This window comes from Taudactylus pleione, unplaced genomic scaffold (genome assembly GCF_031769625.1).
Source record: "Taudactylus pleione unplaced genomic scaffold, aTauple2 ptg000040l, whole genome shotgun sequence".
NCBI classification, from domain to species: Eukaryota; Metazoa; Chordata; class Amphibia; order Anura; family Myobatrachidae; genus Taudactylus; species Taudactylus pleione.
The window spans coordinates 7,190,597-7,205,077 of record NW_028284442.1 but is presented as its reverse complement, the minus strand read 5'-3'; the positions used below and the strand labels follow the sequence as shown (position 1 = coordinate 7,205,077).

The 14,481-nt window shown below is 41.0% G+C and overlaps 1 protein-coding gene across 1 annotated transcript in view; it reads right to left on the bottom strand.

The window, feature by feature from the left end:
- PTPRQ (protein tyrosine phosphatase receptor type Q) overlaps nt 1–14,481 on the bottom strand; it is a 388,123-nt gene that overhangs the window by 163,185 nt on the left and 210,457 nt on the right. Inside the window, exons 26-29 of the mRNA XM_088455386.1 lie at nt 13,903–14,075; nt 5,377–5,554; nt 2,185–2,346; nt 1,927–2,106 (exon numbers count right to left, since the gene is read on the bottom strand). Of these exons, the coding sequence (XP_088311512.1) occupies nt 1,927–2,106; nt 2,185–2,346; nt 5,377–5,554; nt 13,903–14,075 (693 nt within the window). The remainder of the gene's footprint in view (nt 1–1,926; nt 2,107–2,184; nt 2,347–5,376; nt 5,555–13,902; nt 14,076–14,481) is intronic.

Below are 14,481 nucleotides of genomic sequence, written 5' to 3'. Positions count from 1 at the left end.
ATTATCTCACTTGTGATTCTGTGAGGACACTTGGAAAACGTTCACTGTTTGGGGTCCTGAGGACCGAGTTTGAGAACCTGTGGACTAATAAATGTATTCTTGCCAGTTTATTCCAGATTACCTGAATTTTATTGGAGCACCCTTTATACACCTAAATCCTTCTTCATATTGGTACATATGATTACCAACTTCCTTCACCTTCAATCAGGGCCATCTTAACATAAAAGGTACACTGGGCAATTGTCCAGTTCCAGACGGTTCTAGAGGCCTTCGAGCAGGGACGGGCTGGGACAGGGGCATCTACATGGAGTGTGCAGCCACTCGCTCCATGCATAGATCAGCCAGCAGAGAGGCAGGCAGAGAAAGATGCTCCCTGGCCGCTCCGATTGTGAATTATACACAATCAGAGTGGCCAGGCAGCATTCTCTACCTACCTCCCAGCCTGCAGACACAGAGCCAGATTAAGCTCTATCTCAGGGGGCTCCCCATACTTTAATCACAGTTGCAGTGTATATCAGGAACTGCGAGCTGGAGAAGATAAGAGGGAGGTGGAGACCGTAATCCTCGCTTTGTGTCATGTTTTTTTAAGTTTAAACATTGAAAGTACCAATAAATCTAAAGGTTTATTTTTTTGACTGCTTACATTTTATTCACGTGAATCGGTGGGCTCCTGCCCCAGTACATTGCTTTGCCCAGGGCCTACAATGCAGTTTTGACGACCCTGCAAGTAATTGATGATGGACGGAGAGATCCAGTTTAATGATGAGCATGTTATCACTAGAAATATCCCTCATAAAGAGCCAGTTAAATATCATGCAGTTTTAATCTCATCCTAATAATCCAAGGTGCAAATGGTAGGGTAATAAATAAAAGGATGGGCTCCTACGAAATGGACATTGTTCCTGTATCTCGCAAATCACTGCAGCAGCGCAGCTCCAAAGCATGTGAAGTAGATTACCATCTTCCGTTTTACATATGACACAGAAATGGATTCCTTTAATCCTGCCGTTGTTTGGTTGTAATGTGTTAGTCTGTGCTACAGTATCACTTTCTGACTGCCCTTTCTTTAACAGTCTAAGCGAATGAAAATCATCATCTCATTTTGGGCGGGATGCATGACGCACCGCAATTTTCATGTGATGCATCCCACCACTCTTCACATGCACTCTTCATACATCGTTATGTATGAAGAAAAAAACACAAAGCACAGCTGTCTCGGTAAGAGATGTCCTTTGTGGGTGAGGGACTTCCGGGTCCCTCTGGATCCTTCTGCGCATGCGTAGAAGAACGCACGCACCGCGGGAGGTGATTGGAGAGATCCGATTGGATCCCTGTCAAATCTCTTTGCGATTAGAAGCCCATAGGCTTCTATAGGGTAACGCCATCTGAAGATGGTGTTACTCACCGCATCCAAGCTTGGTGCATATTAGAAATGCGGTCAAAACCCTTGAAAACTGCATTTTCATGGGTTTGACCGCATTTCTGGCTTTGCTGCATCCCGCCCTTTGAGAAGTAGCAGATGGCTCCCTAGAGCTGTCACTCACCTAGGTGCTGATTCATTGTGGCAAGTCAGTTGCATTATATGCTCAGAAATAAATGCAAATCTAAGCTGTAGTGAGAGCTAGCCACACCACTCCTATGCATCCAGTTGTGAAAGCAGCCATGGTCATTATCAGAGCAGAGCACATTTGCCCTAGACTACACTTGGTGTAAGAGATCCGTCTAAATCAGATGGATCTCTGCGTACACTCATTTCTTTACACTACATATAAATAATATACGGTCCCTGCACACCCCTGGTCCCTCCTTCCCAGGAAGCACTGATTTGCTTATCTCTTCAGTTGCGTGGTATTCATTTTATTTGTATCTGATATAATTATGTCAATAAAACACACAATAGCACAATAATTATACATGAGGTGGCACCTGTTATGAGGATACTTGTGTTGCTTGTTATCCTCTGAAAAGCTTCTCTTGTGTAGAAATCCATTGCATAGACTGTATAGTGAGTTATCATCCCGTTGGGCTCCAGAGGTGGGTCCCAAATGACCAAGACAGATGTCGAACTGATGTTCTCATAACTTATGTTATTCACTGAGCTGGGAACTAAAGATAAAGATATGAAAATGTTAAACCATACTTGGCAGTTAAAGGTTTTACTAGCCCTCAGTGACCAAATATTACCTTGCTCATTAGTCCTTATGACAATATCTGTTGGTGGTCCTTCCCCAACCGTAGTAAAAGCAGACACACTGATTGTATAGTTAGTAAAAGGTGCAAGCTTCTCCACAGTGTAAGACAGCTGTTCAGCCTCAATGTCGATTCCATACTGCACATTTTCAGCAGCTAAAGAGAGTGCAGAAAAAGTTGTTCAAGTATATAGCTTATTATGTTTATTGCAGTAAACAAAGATTCATTAGACACCGGTATACACAGGCTATAATGTTAATTCTCCAAATAACCATATACCTAGAGATGATATAATCTGCATTTGCATATTGGTTTATTACATTACCACATGCCTCCACAATAAAGCAGAATGGTAATGAGTCATTGTGTGTGCATAATGTAATATATGTATATAATAAAGTCATTGTTTTCTTCTAACTCACCGTTTCCTGAATGATTGAAAAGGAAAAAAGTAAAAATCAGAATTCTGGATGTGGCATTCTTATGATATGCTATCTAATAAACCATCATGTAGTTATTCAGACCATGTAAACCAGAAATGTTTGTATAAACACTGAAACTGTTTGTACGACTTTTACAATAATATACTTTACATTAAGAATATGATTTAAAAAACAAAAAAATTAAACAAATGTACTCATTCAAAACAGGAGCATATAGGATTTTTTAATGATAGCCAAAAAGACCAATAATTTTTATAGCAAAAGACCACACTCTCCAGGTCACAGCGACCACTATTTCTTCATCAGGACACTACACTCAGCAGAACAAGACTGGTAGCTACAGTTACAGTAGATTGTGAACATTTAAAATATTAACTCTGAACTCCAGTGAATGTTCTCAGCAACAAATAGTGGTGAAACTCACATTTTACATACAGAATTGTACTTATACTGTACAACCCTATCTAGTTATGTCAGCAATTAGCAATTAATTCCATGTTTGTATTTTTTTCCCTCTTATGATCAAAAGAATTAAGAAGCCTGAAATGTATGAACTGACAGCGACAAGTAGGCATGCTTGGATGTTATTGTCAGCAGAAAAAGCAATCACAAGCAAAGTTCATTTCAATGTGGATGGATGCAGTACAACACAGACTCTCATGCATGTGCCAGTGTTTGGGCTCACTGACAGCAGGTGAGTAAATAAAGCCGTATGGTTCTGCCTCACACATACACACAAAACTACTAATAGCTCAAACACATTTCTCTACTTTCTAGGCACTGCAGTCTATCAAACCTTCAGCATTTGTCTACTTAGAAGGCTCCCTCCCCTACCAAAGTTTTTTTTTATTTGCTAGAGAGAAACCAAAAGCAATAAGTGATTCATGAAAACAATGTAACAAACTGTTAGAAATAATGATATTTTCAGGCATATGGGTGTGGTAACAAGCCATCTCATTATTATGGTGGGCTCAGAAAATATATAGGAGTCTGAAAGTGCATGTTCACCATCAGCCTAAACAGTAACAATCACTGGTGCAGGGGGTTCAGCATGCTGACAAAATGTTGTCATTGACCAGCGGAGTAACAATTATGCAATTCATTACAAATCACATCATCAAGCCCCTGGACAGCACACTCCACTGGGGAAGTAGCAGGATGGATCCAAGAGGCCGGTCTACACTCTCAGCAGTCTGGGACAGCTCTATGAAATTTGGGAGTCTACTAGACCACAGGTCTCAAACTCGGTCCTCAGGACCCCAAACAATGCATGTTTTCCATGTCTCCACACTGAATCAAGTGAAATAATTAGCTCCACCTGTGGACCTTTTAAAATGTGTCATTGAGTAATGATTACACCTGTGCACCTGCTGGGTGACCTGCAAAACGTGAGCTGTGTGGAGTCCTGAGAACCGAGTTTGAGAACCACTGTCTTAGACATTCCAGAAGACTGTAGTGAAGTATGGGGACCACCACTATGTTTACATGAGCTTTTCACAACTGGGCAGTACAAAAGTGCCCCTAAAAGCTTTGCTATGGAGCCCATAAATGTCTACTTACCCAATGACATCAGCACTAAAATAAGACAAGATATTCAAGATATGGACAAAAATGTGTTCAACATGATTATAGAAATACGTTGATTCTACCAGAATGTGTAGTTAACTGAGAAACCTCAATATACTGACAGCAGAGATATTTACATCCACTTAGCTGACTTACTGAATGGTAACATAAGATGCATTTACTTATATTCCATAGGAAGATAAAGGAACAAAATCATTATTTCCGGACATGAGTAGTAATCTTTATCAGCCTATATGTCGAATTATATTTATCAATATCTCCATTTAAATTAGTAAATGGTGCCTTGTAATAATACGATCTTTAGGCAAACTGTATGGTACATATTAATTTCTAATGAAAAGCCATTATAAGTATTATACAGAGCATACAAGTACAGATTATATTATTGAAACAGATGATGATAAATGGGCTCTGGGTTTTGTTGAATGATTATATGCAACTAACAACTATTTTTCTTATAATAGTTCAAGTTCTTCTTATGCAATTTGCCATCTCATTGTAAAGTTAAAGGCAACATGAAAATGTTAAAAGAGTTTAGAATATTCTATAATTGGATTTTTTATAGATACATCTAGAGATACATAAAGTGTATTTTTCATTAACTCAGTACTATTGTAATATTTTTCTAAGCATATATCTGTCAAGCTAACAGTGCTTGGCTACTCATAAAGTGTATCACTTTCATGAAAGCAGAAAGTTTTCATTGACTCCAATGGGTGTGCCTCTGTCATAATGGTATCTTCATGTCAAAAAGGTCACCTACACCTGTTTGCCACCACACACGCTGCTCTTGTAACAGTTTGACCTATTTGACTCTAATAGTGACACTTAAAGAACCATTAGTCAAATGTTCCCCTGTTGCAGAGTCCTGTATGTTACAGTAGGTTACACACTAATCCCTTATAGTCACACCTGCTCTGGCAACTGTAATAACTGATTGTCTAGGCAGCTTGCCTGGGAGCTATAGGGTGCTACTCTTTCTAATATGGGAGGTCAAAAGTGTGACAAGACGGTAGAACCTTCTTGTGTGGCATTGCCATATGCTGTAAAACATTTTTACGCAACACCAACAAACAGCAATAAAATGTATTGATGAAGTTTACAATTAAAGAGAATATTTCTTTCTCTGTTATCTAAACTCGTTAGCCCATATTACCTGTGTCACTATTTGGATTATTGTAAAATGCCACAGATGATGAAGTTTGAACCGTGGAGAAAATATCAGCTGACCCCTCATACACTCCAGTCATTGATTCTTTTAGAGGTCCAAACAATAGTGATTTGGCGTTTTCATTTCCAATAGTTGAACTCCGATAATCCATGTTTGTGTTGTACTGGAAAAACAGAACCAGGATTAGTGACTTAAAAAGGGACTGATCTTCCAAATGTATCAACTAAATTTTACACCAAAAAATAACAGTGTGCTTTGACACTACTTAGCACAAAAGAAAGGTACATCACCAAGATTCATGTGTCATGAGTATGTAGGAGATAGTTGGGGTATTTTATGTAGTGCGGGGGCTGATAGACGCCATGTATACAAGTTTGGTATTATTTATGTAATTTAAGGGCTTTTCATATAATGTAGCAGCATGTGTGGGTTATAAATTTAGTTTTGGCTCTCTTTCTATTATATGTGAGGCCTTCAAATTTAATTTAGGGTTGTTGGGGACTCTTCATATATTGAAAAACTAATAATACAATACGGTGTGTTGTAGGTTGTGAATAGTACTTATTTCCCAAACACAGGCCCAACAATGCAGGATCTGGACATGCACCAAAAAAACTCAGCTCCAGCGGTAGCATTATTTAGTCAAAGCTGGAAGAACAGGCATAAGAGAGCAGTTTGGGGAACTGTCTTGCACAGTTAGGAGTACAGGGACAGCTGGTATCTCCCACCATGCCATTCTCCCAATTCTCCCATGCTATCAGCTCTTACCCTGCTGCAGTGTATCCAGTTTAGGAAGGGTCAGAGTGCTGTTCTGCTCTACACAGCTCATGGTGATGCTCCATGATGTACTGTAGCTGGTCTGTGATGGTGCTCTTCATTGGCCATCACAGCAGGTAGTAATCTGTGAGGTAGTGGAATAAGAGATGGGCACCCCTAACAAGGGGAAATAGTGTAGGTATATATATAACAAGGGGAAGTTGGCAGAGCATATGTTACATGTACCCTCCCCACTCTTTTTTTATCATATTCTAACATAATTCTCCTTTTATAACATATGCTATCCCACTCTCTCCTGGTCACATATGCTCTCCTTAGTCCTCCCTTGTCACATATGTTCTGACACCATTGAAACCTGGTCACAAATGCCCTCCCTACTCCCCCCAATTGTCATATATTATTTGAGCAAGCACTACTCTTGCACACAGATGTGGATTTGGTCCAGTAGCTACATCAACACTCATCACTTTATAAAACTAAAAAGCCCCAATATGTGAGGTAGTTACATAACCTAAACCTCATAATCCAGTCAGAGTTGTCATTAACTGATCATCAATTAACTGCAACACAGATTACAAGAGAGAAAGACTTGCACTGAAATCAACCTTGGTGAGTGCACTGAACTCTAGACCAGTGGTTTCCAAACTCTCTCAGTTCGAGGCACCCTTAGGGTGTCCATAATTTTTTCAAGGCACCACAAAGTCAAAATAATTACTGAGCAGTCCCGGTTTGTATGTAGTTGTGTCAATATAACGTAATAAAAACTGTGCTATTCTTACCCATTACCCCCTCCGTCTCTCTTATATTGCCCCCTTTGTCTCTCTCCCATTGCCCTTCCATCTCTCTCCTATTGCCCCCTACATCTTTCTCCCTTTGCCCTCTCCATGTCTCTCCATTTGCCCCTTCCATGTCTCTCCTTTTGCCGCTTACATGTCTCTCCCTTTTCCCTCACCTTTTGCCCATTCCATGTCTCTCCATTTGCCCCCTCCATGTCTGTCCATTTGCCTCCTCCATGTCCCTCCCTTACTTACCTTTAGTTGTGATCGTCAGTGCCGTTCTGCAGCATTGCTCCTCAGATCAGATCAGACACTTCCTGTCTGATCTCCCACAATGCACTGCACTGTAGGACCCATTCAGCAACAGGTGGGCCTCAGGATTCACAGCCTGTTGCTTTACAGTGACAGCTCTGCCCCTGCTCATCGCTACTCCCCAGGTTACTAAATAAAGTGTTTAGAAATATAATGTCTACTTTTTATACACTCATCCTGTTACTTCTCATCTGTATTCTGCTATTATGTATTCTATGCAGTTTTCATGCATAGAAACTTCTATTCTATGTGACCTGTGTGTTGTTACTGCTGTCAAATATAAAGATAAGAAAAAGAAAACATATTGTCAGTCTATATATTATTTATTTTACATGACAAAGTACAGTAAATTAACTTTGGGTCAATGTGTAGAAGTGCTGCCACTTTACTAAGATGAATTATACAATGAAGTGACATATCTTTTAGTATCTGAAATTAATAACTGCATACTCAAAAATATTTAATAGAGGATCTGTAGATAATGCTTTAGTGGAATACTAAGGGTAGATGCTAAGTATATTTGTACTTAATACCCTGGGTACTGAGGGCCTGATTCAGAGCCGCTCGTAAGCGGCCGCTCGTTCGCTCCGAGCGATGTTCGCACAACTGCGCATGTGTATGGGTCGTAATGCGCATGCACCAACCAGTCATTGCGGCCGGAAATCGAGCGCTCGCAAAACAGCGAGTGCCTGCTAATTTGAGTGACAGGATGAGGCGTTTGTGGGTGGTAATAGGGGAAGGTGCTTGAAAACGGGGAGTGGTGATCCGAACGCAGGCGTGCCAAACGGTCAAAACGAGCATTTTAAGGGTGTGCATAATTAACAAAGCAGCGTCATCGACCACGTCACTTGGTTGTCTCTTAGCCTGAACTGTTCGCATGATTGCGGTAGGAAAATCCAACCACAAGCACTGCGAGCAGTTCAGACGCCTTTCGATGTACTCGATTAATCTAATAAATAGCGGAGATGACATAGGATGCGAGCGGCCAGGGGGCGTCTTTACAAAATAGCGAGCGCATGTTTCGTTCGCTCGCTCGCTCAGACATAGAGGCGCCAACAGACCGCAAAGAGCGAGTGCTCAATTTAAATATCCGGCCCCTTTTTCTGAACGAGCGAGCGCAAATAGCGTCCGGCTCTGAATCAGGCCCTAAGTTTAGTTGCAAATCATGCAGCTGCAAGTGGCGTCATACAGTCCATCAATCACTGGGACAGGAGCAAACATACAGTAGCTGGCCGAGTCACAAACACTGACTAATTAGGGTTGACAAAACTGTCTGCCATCTTTTCATTGGTAAAAAAAAATTGCCATTTGCCAAGCTACTTAATTCTAGGTAATATAAAATGAATAAGCAAGTAAAGAGACTACGCTAATATGGTATGACAGGCTAGTAGCAGCCTGCAGCAAAATCACACATTTTTTGCTATACCTTCTGTAAAAAAAAAAAAAAATTAAGTTTTCTCTAATTCCCTGCTAATCTGAAATGCTAAGAACACTGTCAGATTGCACTGATGCCGTCACATTTATGTCACTAATTTATATAATATATAACTAATATACAGTAGACAGCCAAGCAGCATGAGATCTTAGGGAAGGGAATGCACAAATGTTCATGATACAGATTACAAATCCATAACATATATACACGGTCACTGTAATCCTGCAAATTGATCAATGGTATTACACAATCTAACCAGAGCGGCACATGACAGTTAAACTCAAACAACATGTAACACTTCGGAATAACTCTTGCCATACTAGTTTATTACTTTTATATTACCACATGTTGCACGAATATTAGTAGAAGGCACAATAGATTTTTTTTGTTCAATCCATCAACACAACTCCACTATTGGCTCATGCTTATGGTTGGTCATCTTCAGTCTGCATATGGTATAGAAGTGCAGAAATTGCCACCTAATTGGTCAATAATCCTGTCACTCAGCCACATGTTGTTCTTCATCTGTGGTGGATTTTGCACATATTGGGGCTGATGCAGAATTGGTAGTAAAGATACATAGGGACCAGTGGCAAACGCAGGATTTTTAGGAGGGGGGGGGTTCCAAATATATATATATATATATATATATATATATATATATATATATATACAGTATACACACATACAGTATATACATCCATTTATGCATACATATATATAAGTATATGTGAGATACACCCCCATTTTTAGTTATGTGTATCTGTATTGTACCTTATATGCAGTGCCCCCAGTAGTTTTGCCCCATATGCAGCTCTCCTTATGCCATGCCCCCTGTAGTTTTGATCCATATGCAGGTCCCCTAAAGTAGTGCCCCTTATGCAGAGCCCCCTGTAGTTTTGACCCATATGCAGGTCCCCCTAAAGTAGTGCCCCTTATGCAGTCCCCATACCATATGCAGGGACACCTAAAGTAGTGTCCCATATGCAGGGCCCCCTAAAGTAGTGCTATTATGCAGTCCCCATATGCACGGACCCCTAAAGTAGTGTCCCATATGCAGGGCCCCTAAAGTAGTGCCCATTATACAGTCCCCATATGCAGGGCCCCTAAAGTAGTGCCCATTATACAGTCACCATATGCAGGGCCCCCTAAAGTAGTGCCCATTATACAGTCCCCATATGCAGGGCCCCCTAAAGTAGTGCCCATTATGCAGTCCCCATATACAGGGCCCCCTAAAGTAGTGCCCATTATGCAGCCCCCATATGCAGGGACCCCTAAATTAATGTCCCATATGCAGGGCCCCTAAAGTAGTGCCCATTATACAGTCCCCATATGCAGGGCCCCTAAAGTAGTGCCCATTATGCAGTCACCATATACAGGGCCCCCTAAAGTAGTGCCCATTATGCAGCCCCCATATGCAGGGCCCCCTAAAGTAGTGCCCATTATGCAGTGCCCACCGCATGTGCCCAGTACTTACCTCACCACGCTGCTCCCACTCTGGCTGGTTCCCGCTGCACCGCTGCCTCTGCCTGACTGGATCTGTCTAGATCCAGCAGGCTCCTCACATCGCGGGTGACGTCATGACCTCACCCGCGCAGTGCATCACTGGGAACTCTGGCCTCTGAAGCGATCAGAGGCTTTTTTAGCCTCCGATTGCTTCAGAGGCCAGTGTTTGCAGTGCAGGGAGCCCGCATTATAAAGCAGAGGTCGGAGATCATCAGGGAGGGGGGGTTCTGAGTACTCAGAACCCCCCCCCCCTGCATGTGCGGGTGGGGACTTACAAATCAGTCACTTAGGTTAATTTCTATGCTACCAAAAGATGTTCCAGAGCAAGAATATCTGTCTTTCTAAAGATGGAAAAGGTTGTAAATGACTATACAAGCTAGATTATAGGCTGGGCAAGAGGGAGAGAAAGTGACAGCGCAGTTTAGTAGCAAGGTCACACACCAAATAAAAAACACCCAATTCATTACAATTTTTACAGAGAACATCAGGAGATGTACAGTATGCTGATCTTGTGGGAAGATGGAACCTGGCCACTCATGAGGAAAGGGCTACATGATAAGGGCAGTGTCAAAATTTGAGAAGTGGAATCAGGCCACCAGTGGAATCAGGCCACCAGTGGAATCAGGCCACCAGGAAGCCACAGAGTTAAAAGATGGAGCCTGATTATACAACAGCTCAGTGTACAAATATGAGATTCCTGTCAAACGAACTCAGAAAACTTGTGGTGTAAACACATTTATATGAAATGAAATCCATAGATCCAAATTATTTCATTCATATTTCCAATTCATAATAATATGATTTGCCAATTTATTTGCTGAAGAATATATAAAGTAGTATATTTCCAGCTATACATTTAGCAGTGGGCTACATTTTTCTGAATGCTTTCCAAAAGGTGACACACAGCATTTACTGCTTCCCATGCATCTTCCCATGCATCTTTATTACAACTTGCCAATATACTTTATGTCTTATCTTAAGACTACATTAAGGGCTGTTTTCAATTTAATAAATATTTGGATAGTTCTACAATCTGGCTGCCACGGTACATTACGTTGTAGGGAATTATTCAGAGGGAGAGGTAGTGCTCCACAGCATTATATTTACAGTAATAAGGGGTAAATGTGGGGTATATTAAACCTATATGAAGCTATGCGTAGGAATATAACAATTAGCCCCTTATTTTCCCTATTCTCTGCACCTGAAGACTCGACACATTAGTTTGGCACTCTGATATGACCATCTGCAAACAAACAGGAAACTTAGGCAACATTTGTCTTATTACAGGTACAGTATGTTCCCCTATGGATATGTGTTCTCTCCACAGCTGAGTATCTTGAACATAAGCCACTAGATTTGCTATATATATATATATATATATATATATATATATATATATATATATATATATATATATATATATATATATATATATATACCATATTTTACATGTGTTATTTCCAACATAAAATATCAAAGAAAGAAAAAACAATGACTTGCAGGTTATTTACTAGAAATGTGAGGATATAAATCTTAAAGAGTATTTGGGTGTAGGTTATTTGCCTTCAGGTATAATCACTTTACATAGAGGTAGAACCAGTAGCATATATGCATTAGTATTCATAAGGACTCATGACATTTCTATCATCCAGTCTGATTGGGTTGCTGCTGTGAGGAAACTGACGCTAGCGTGGGACTCCAACCTCATGCTAGCAATGGACTCGACTAAGGATCTATTAAACCATTTGACACAATGAACTTTAAATATCCTGTTGTGACTTTACAATACTTTCTTAAGAGAACCAATGCTAGTGACATAGGGCCTGATCCACAGTTGTACACTATGCCGATGTTTTCGCAGTTGAGCTATTATCGTCCATCTGCACATGCGTCAAAGTACATTACCGTAGTTGCTTGCAGCAAGTATTTTTTTGCAGTGTGATTGACAGCGTATGGGGAAGGTAGCAGGGAGTGTCGGCTAAAAACTCAGGCCTGTCACAACCGGTTTGAGGACATGCCACGCCCTGCGCCTGCGATCCCGTACACAGTACACATGGCTCCGGCATCTCAGTTCTTGTGTCATTCTGCGTGACCATAGAGTTACTCAGGACTGCTAACATTGAATAATCTACAACCGATTCTGCGTCTTTGTACTCTGATTCTTGGTTTTGTAAAGACGCCGATGGGCGTTTTAATACATATTTTGCCCGCGCTGCTCCCCACCTTTGGAACTCCCTCCCACCCCCATCAGACTCTCCACCTCTCTACAATCTTTCAAACGAGCTCTTAAGACCCACTACTTCATTAAAGCCTTCCAGCTCTCATCCTAACTTGCTGCTACATCTTCCGCCTACCCCATCTGTGTCACTCCTGTTCATCTGCCCCTCCCTTAAAGAATGTATGTTGTTTTGAGCAGGGCCCTCTACCCTCTTGTGTTTCTCCCTACTGTAATTTAATTTATCTCTTACTCCCCACTAGGGCAACCAACACTCGGCTGCTTATGTGGGCGTAAAGGTCGCTAATATAGCAATGTTTATAATACATGTCCATGTACTACTTTGTATTGTAAGTCACTGGTTACTTATTTGTTCATGTACTTTGTAAGGCGCTGCGGAACACTTGTGGCACCATATAAATAAATGATAATAAAAATAATAATATCCCAGCACCTGCAACAAGTGTGTACAGGATCGCAGCTGCAGTGGTAATAGAAAACAACTCTGAATCAGGCCCATAGAGACAAATGCATGTAGTCTTAATTTAGGTTATTGAAGGCATCAAATTATGTGCAAAGATAACACACTATGGCCCTCATTCAGAGCCACTCGCTAGCGGCAGTACGCTCGTTCCGAGCGATGTTCGCACATCTGCGCATGCGTACGGATCGTTATACGCATGCGCGAACCAGTCAGTGCGGCCGAAATTCATGTGCTCGCAATATAGCGAATGCCTGCTATTTTGAGTGACAGAATGAGGCGTATGTGGGTGGTAACAGGGGAAGGTGCTTGAAAACGGGGAGTGGAGATCAGAACGCAGGCGTGCTTAAAGGTCAAAACGGGCGTTTTATGGGTGTGCATAATTAATACAGCAGCGTCATTGACCACGTCACTGGGTTATTTTATAGCCAGAACTGCTCGCAAGATTGTGGTAGCAAAAACCAACCACAAGAATAGCGAGCAGTTCATACGCTGGTCGATGTACTCGATTAATCTAATAAATAGCGGACATGACGTATGGTGCGAGCGGCCAGGGGGCGTTTTTAACAAATAAACGAGCGTATGTTTTGCTCGCTCGTTCAGACTTAGAGGTGTGAACAGACTGCAATTTGCGAACGGATCATTTGAATAGCCACCCCTTGTTTTTGAACGAACGACCGCAAATAGCGAACGGCTCTGAATCAGGCCCTATATCAGATGCATCTAATAATGACAAAAAAATTACCCTTGGCTTTTTTTTAGGTTTCTCTGTCACTGTTGCTGTCCTCAACAATCTTATCAGCACTCCTTTAATTGCAGACAATAACAGGAAACACTTGTAGGCGTTGAGCTATACTGAGTAGGTGTAAGTGAAAGAAGATGAATCCTACTCAGAACTTGTAGAGCAGGCAAAGTGTGAAAACACTCACAAACCTATAAGTGATTACTAATTGTTCAATGCACAAAGATAAACACACATTCAAAATGTAAAGAAAAAACAGCACAGTACCGTTTGTTTTCCTGTGAGAATTGTATTCTCGATGGTCATTCCTGTTTCTTTAACAAATGCCCTAACCCTGTATTGTGTAATTATGCCATTTGCCTGCAGAGGCCGTCTCCAGCTAACAGTTATAAAATTGGCTTCCACTTCTTTTGCATTTAAATCAGACACAGCGCTGGGAACTGGAAATGGAGAAAGAATAGTAAAAGTATCAAAAACAAAATAAATATAAAATTAACAAAAACAATAATGAATTTGTCAAAGCTTCTAATTTAGTCAACGTAATGTATCAATTAAAATTGCATAGCAATTACCTTAAAATTATGATATTTTCCTAGTTGCCACCTACTCAGTGGCTGCAAACGAAGGGTCCCTTTAACGCCCATTGAAGGCCACTTTACATCAATGCGTATTTCTAAATTGAATATGAAAAAGTCACAGCCTTGACTTTTTTAGCCATGTTAAGCAATTTGCTACAAAGTAGCAGCTAATTGAATTAGGCCCTTCAATCAGATCCTATTTTTGACTGCCCAGCATTGTAATAATAACAACTCCAGAATGTTATAAAACTGACAATGACTTAAACAA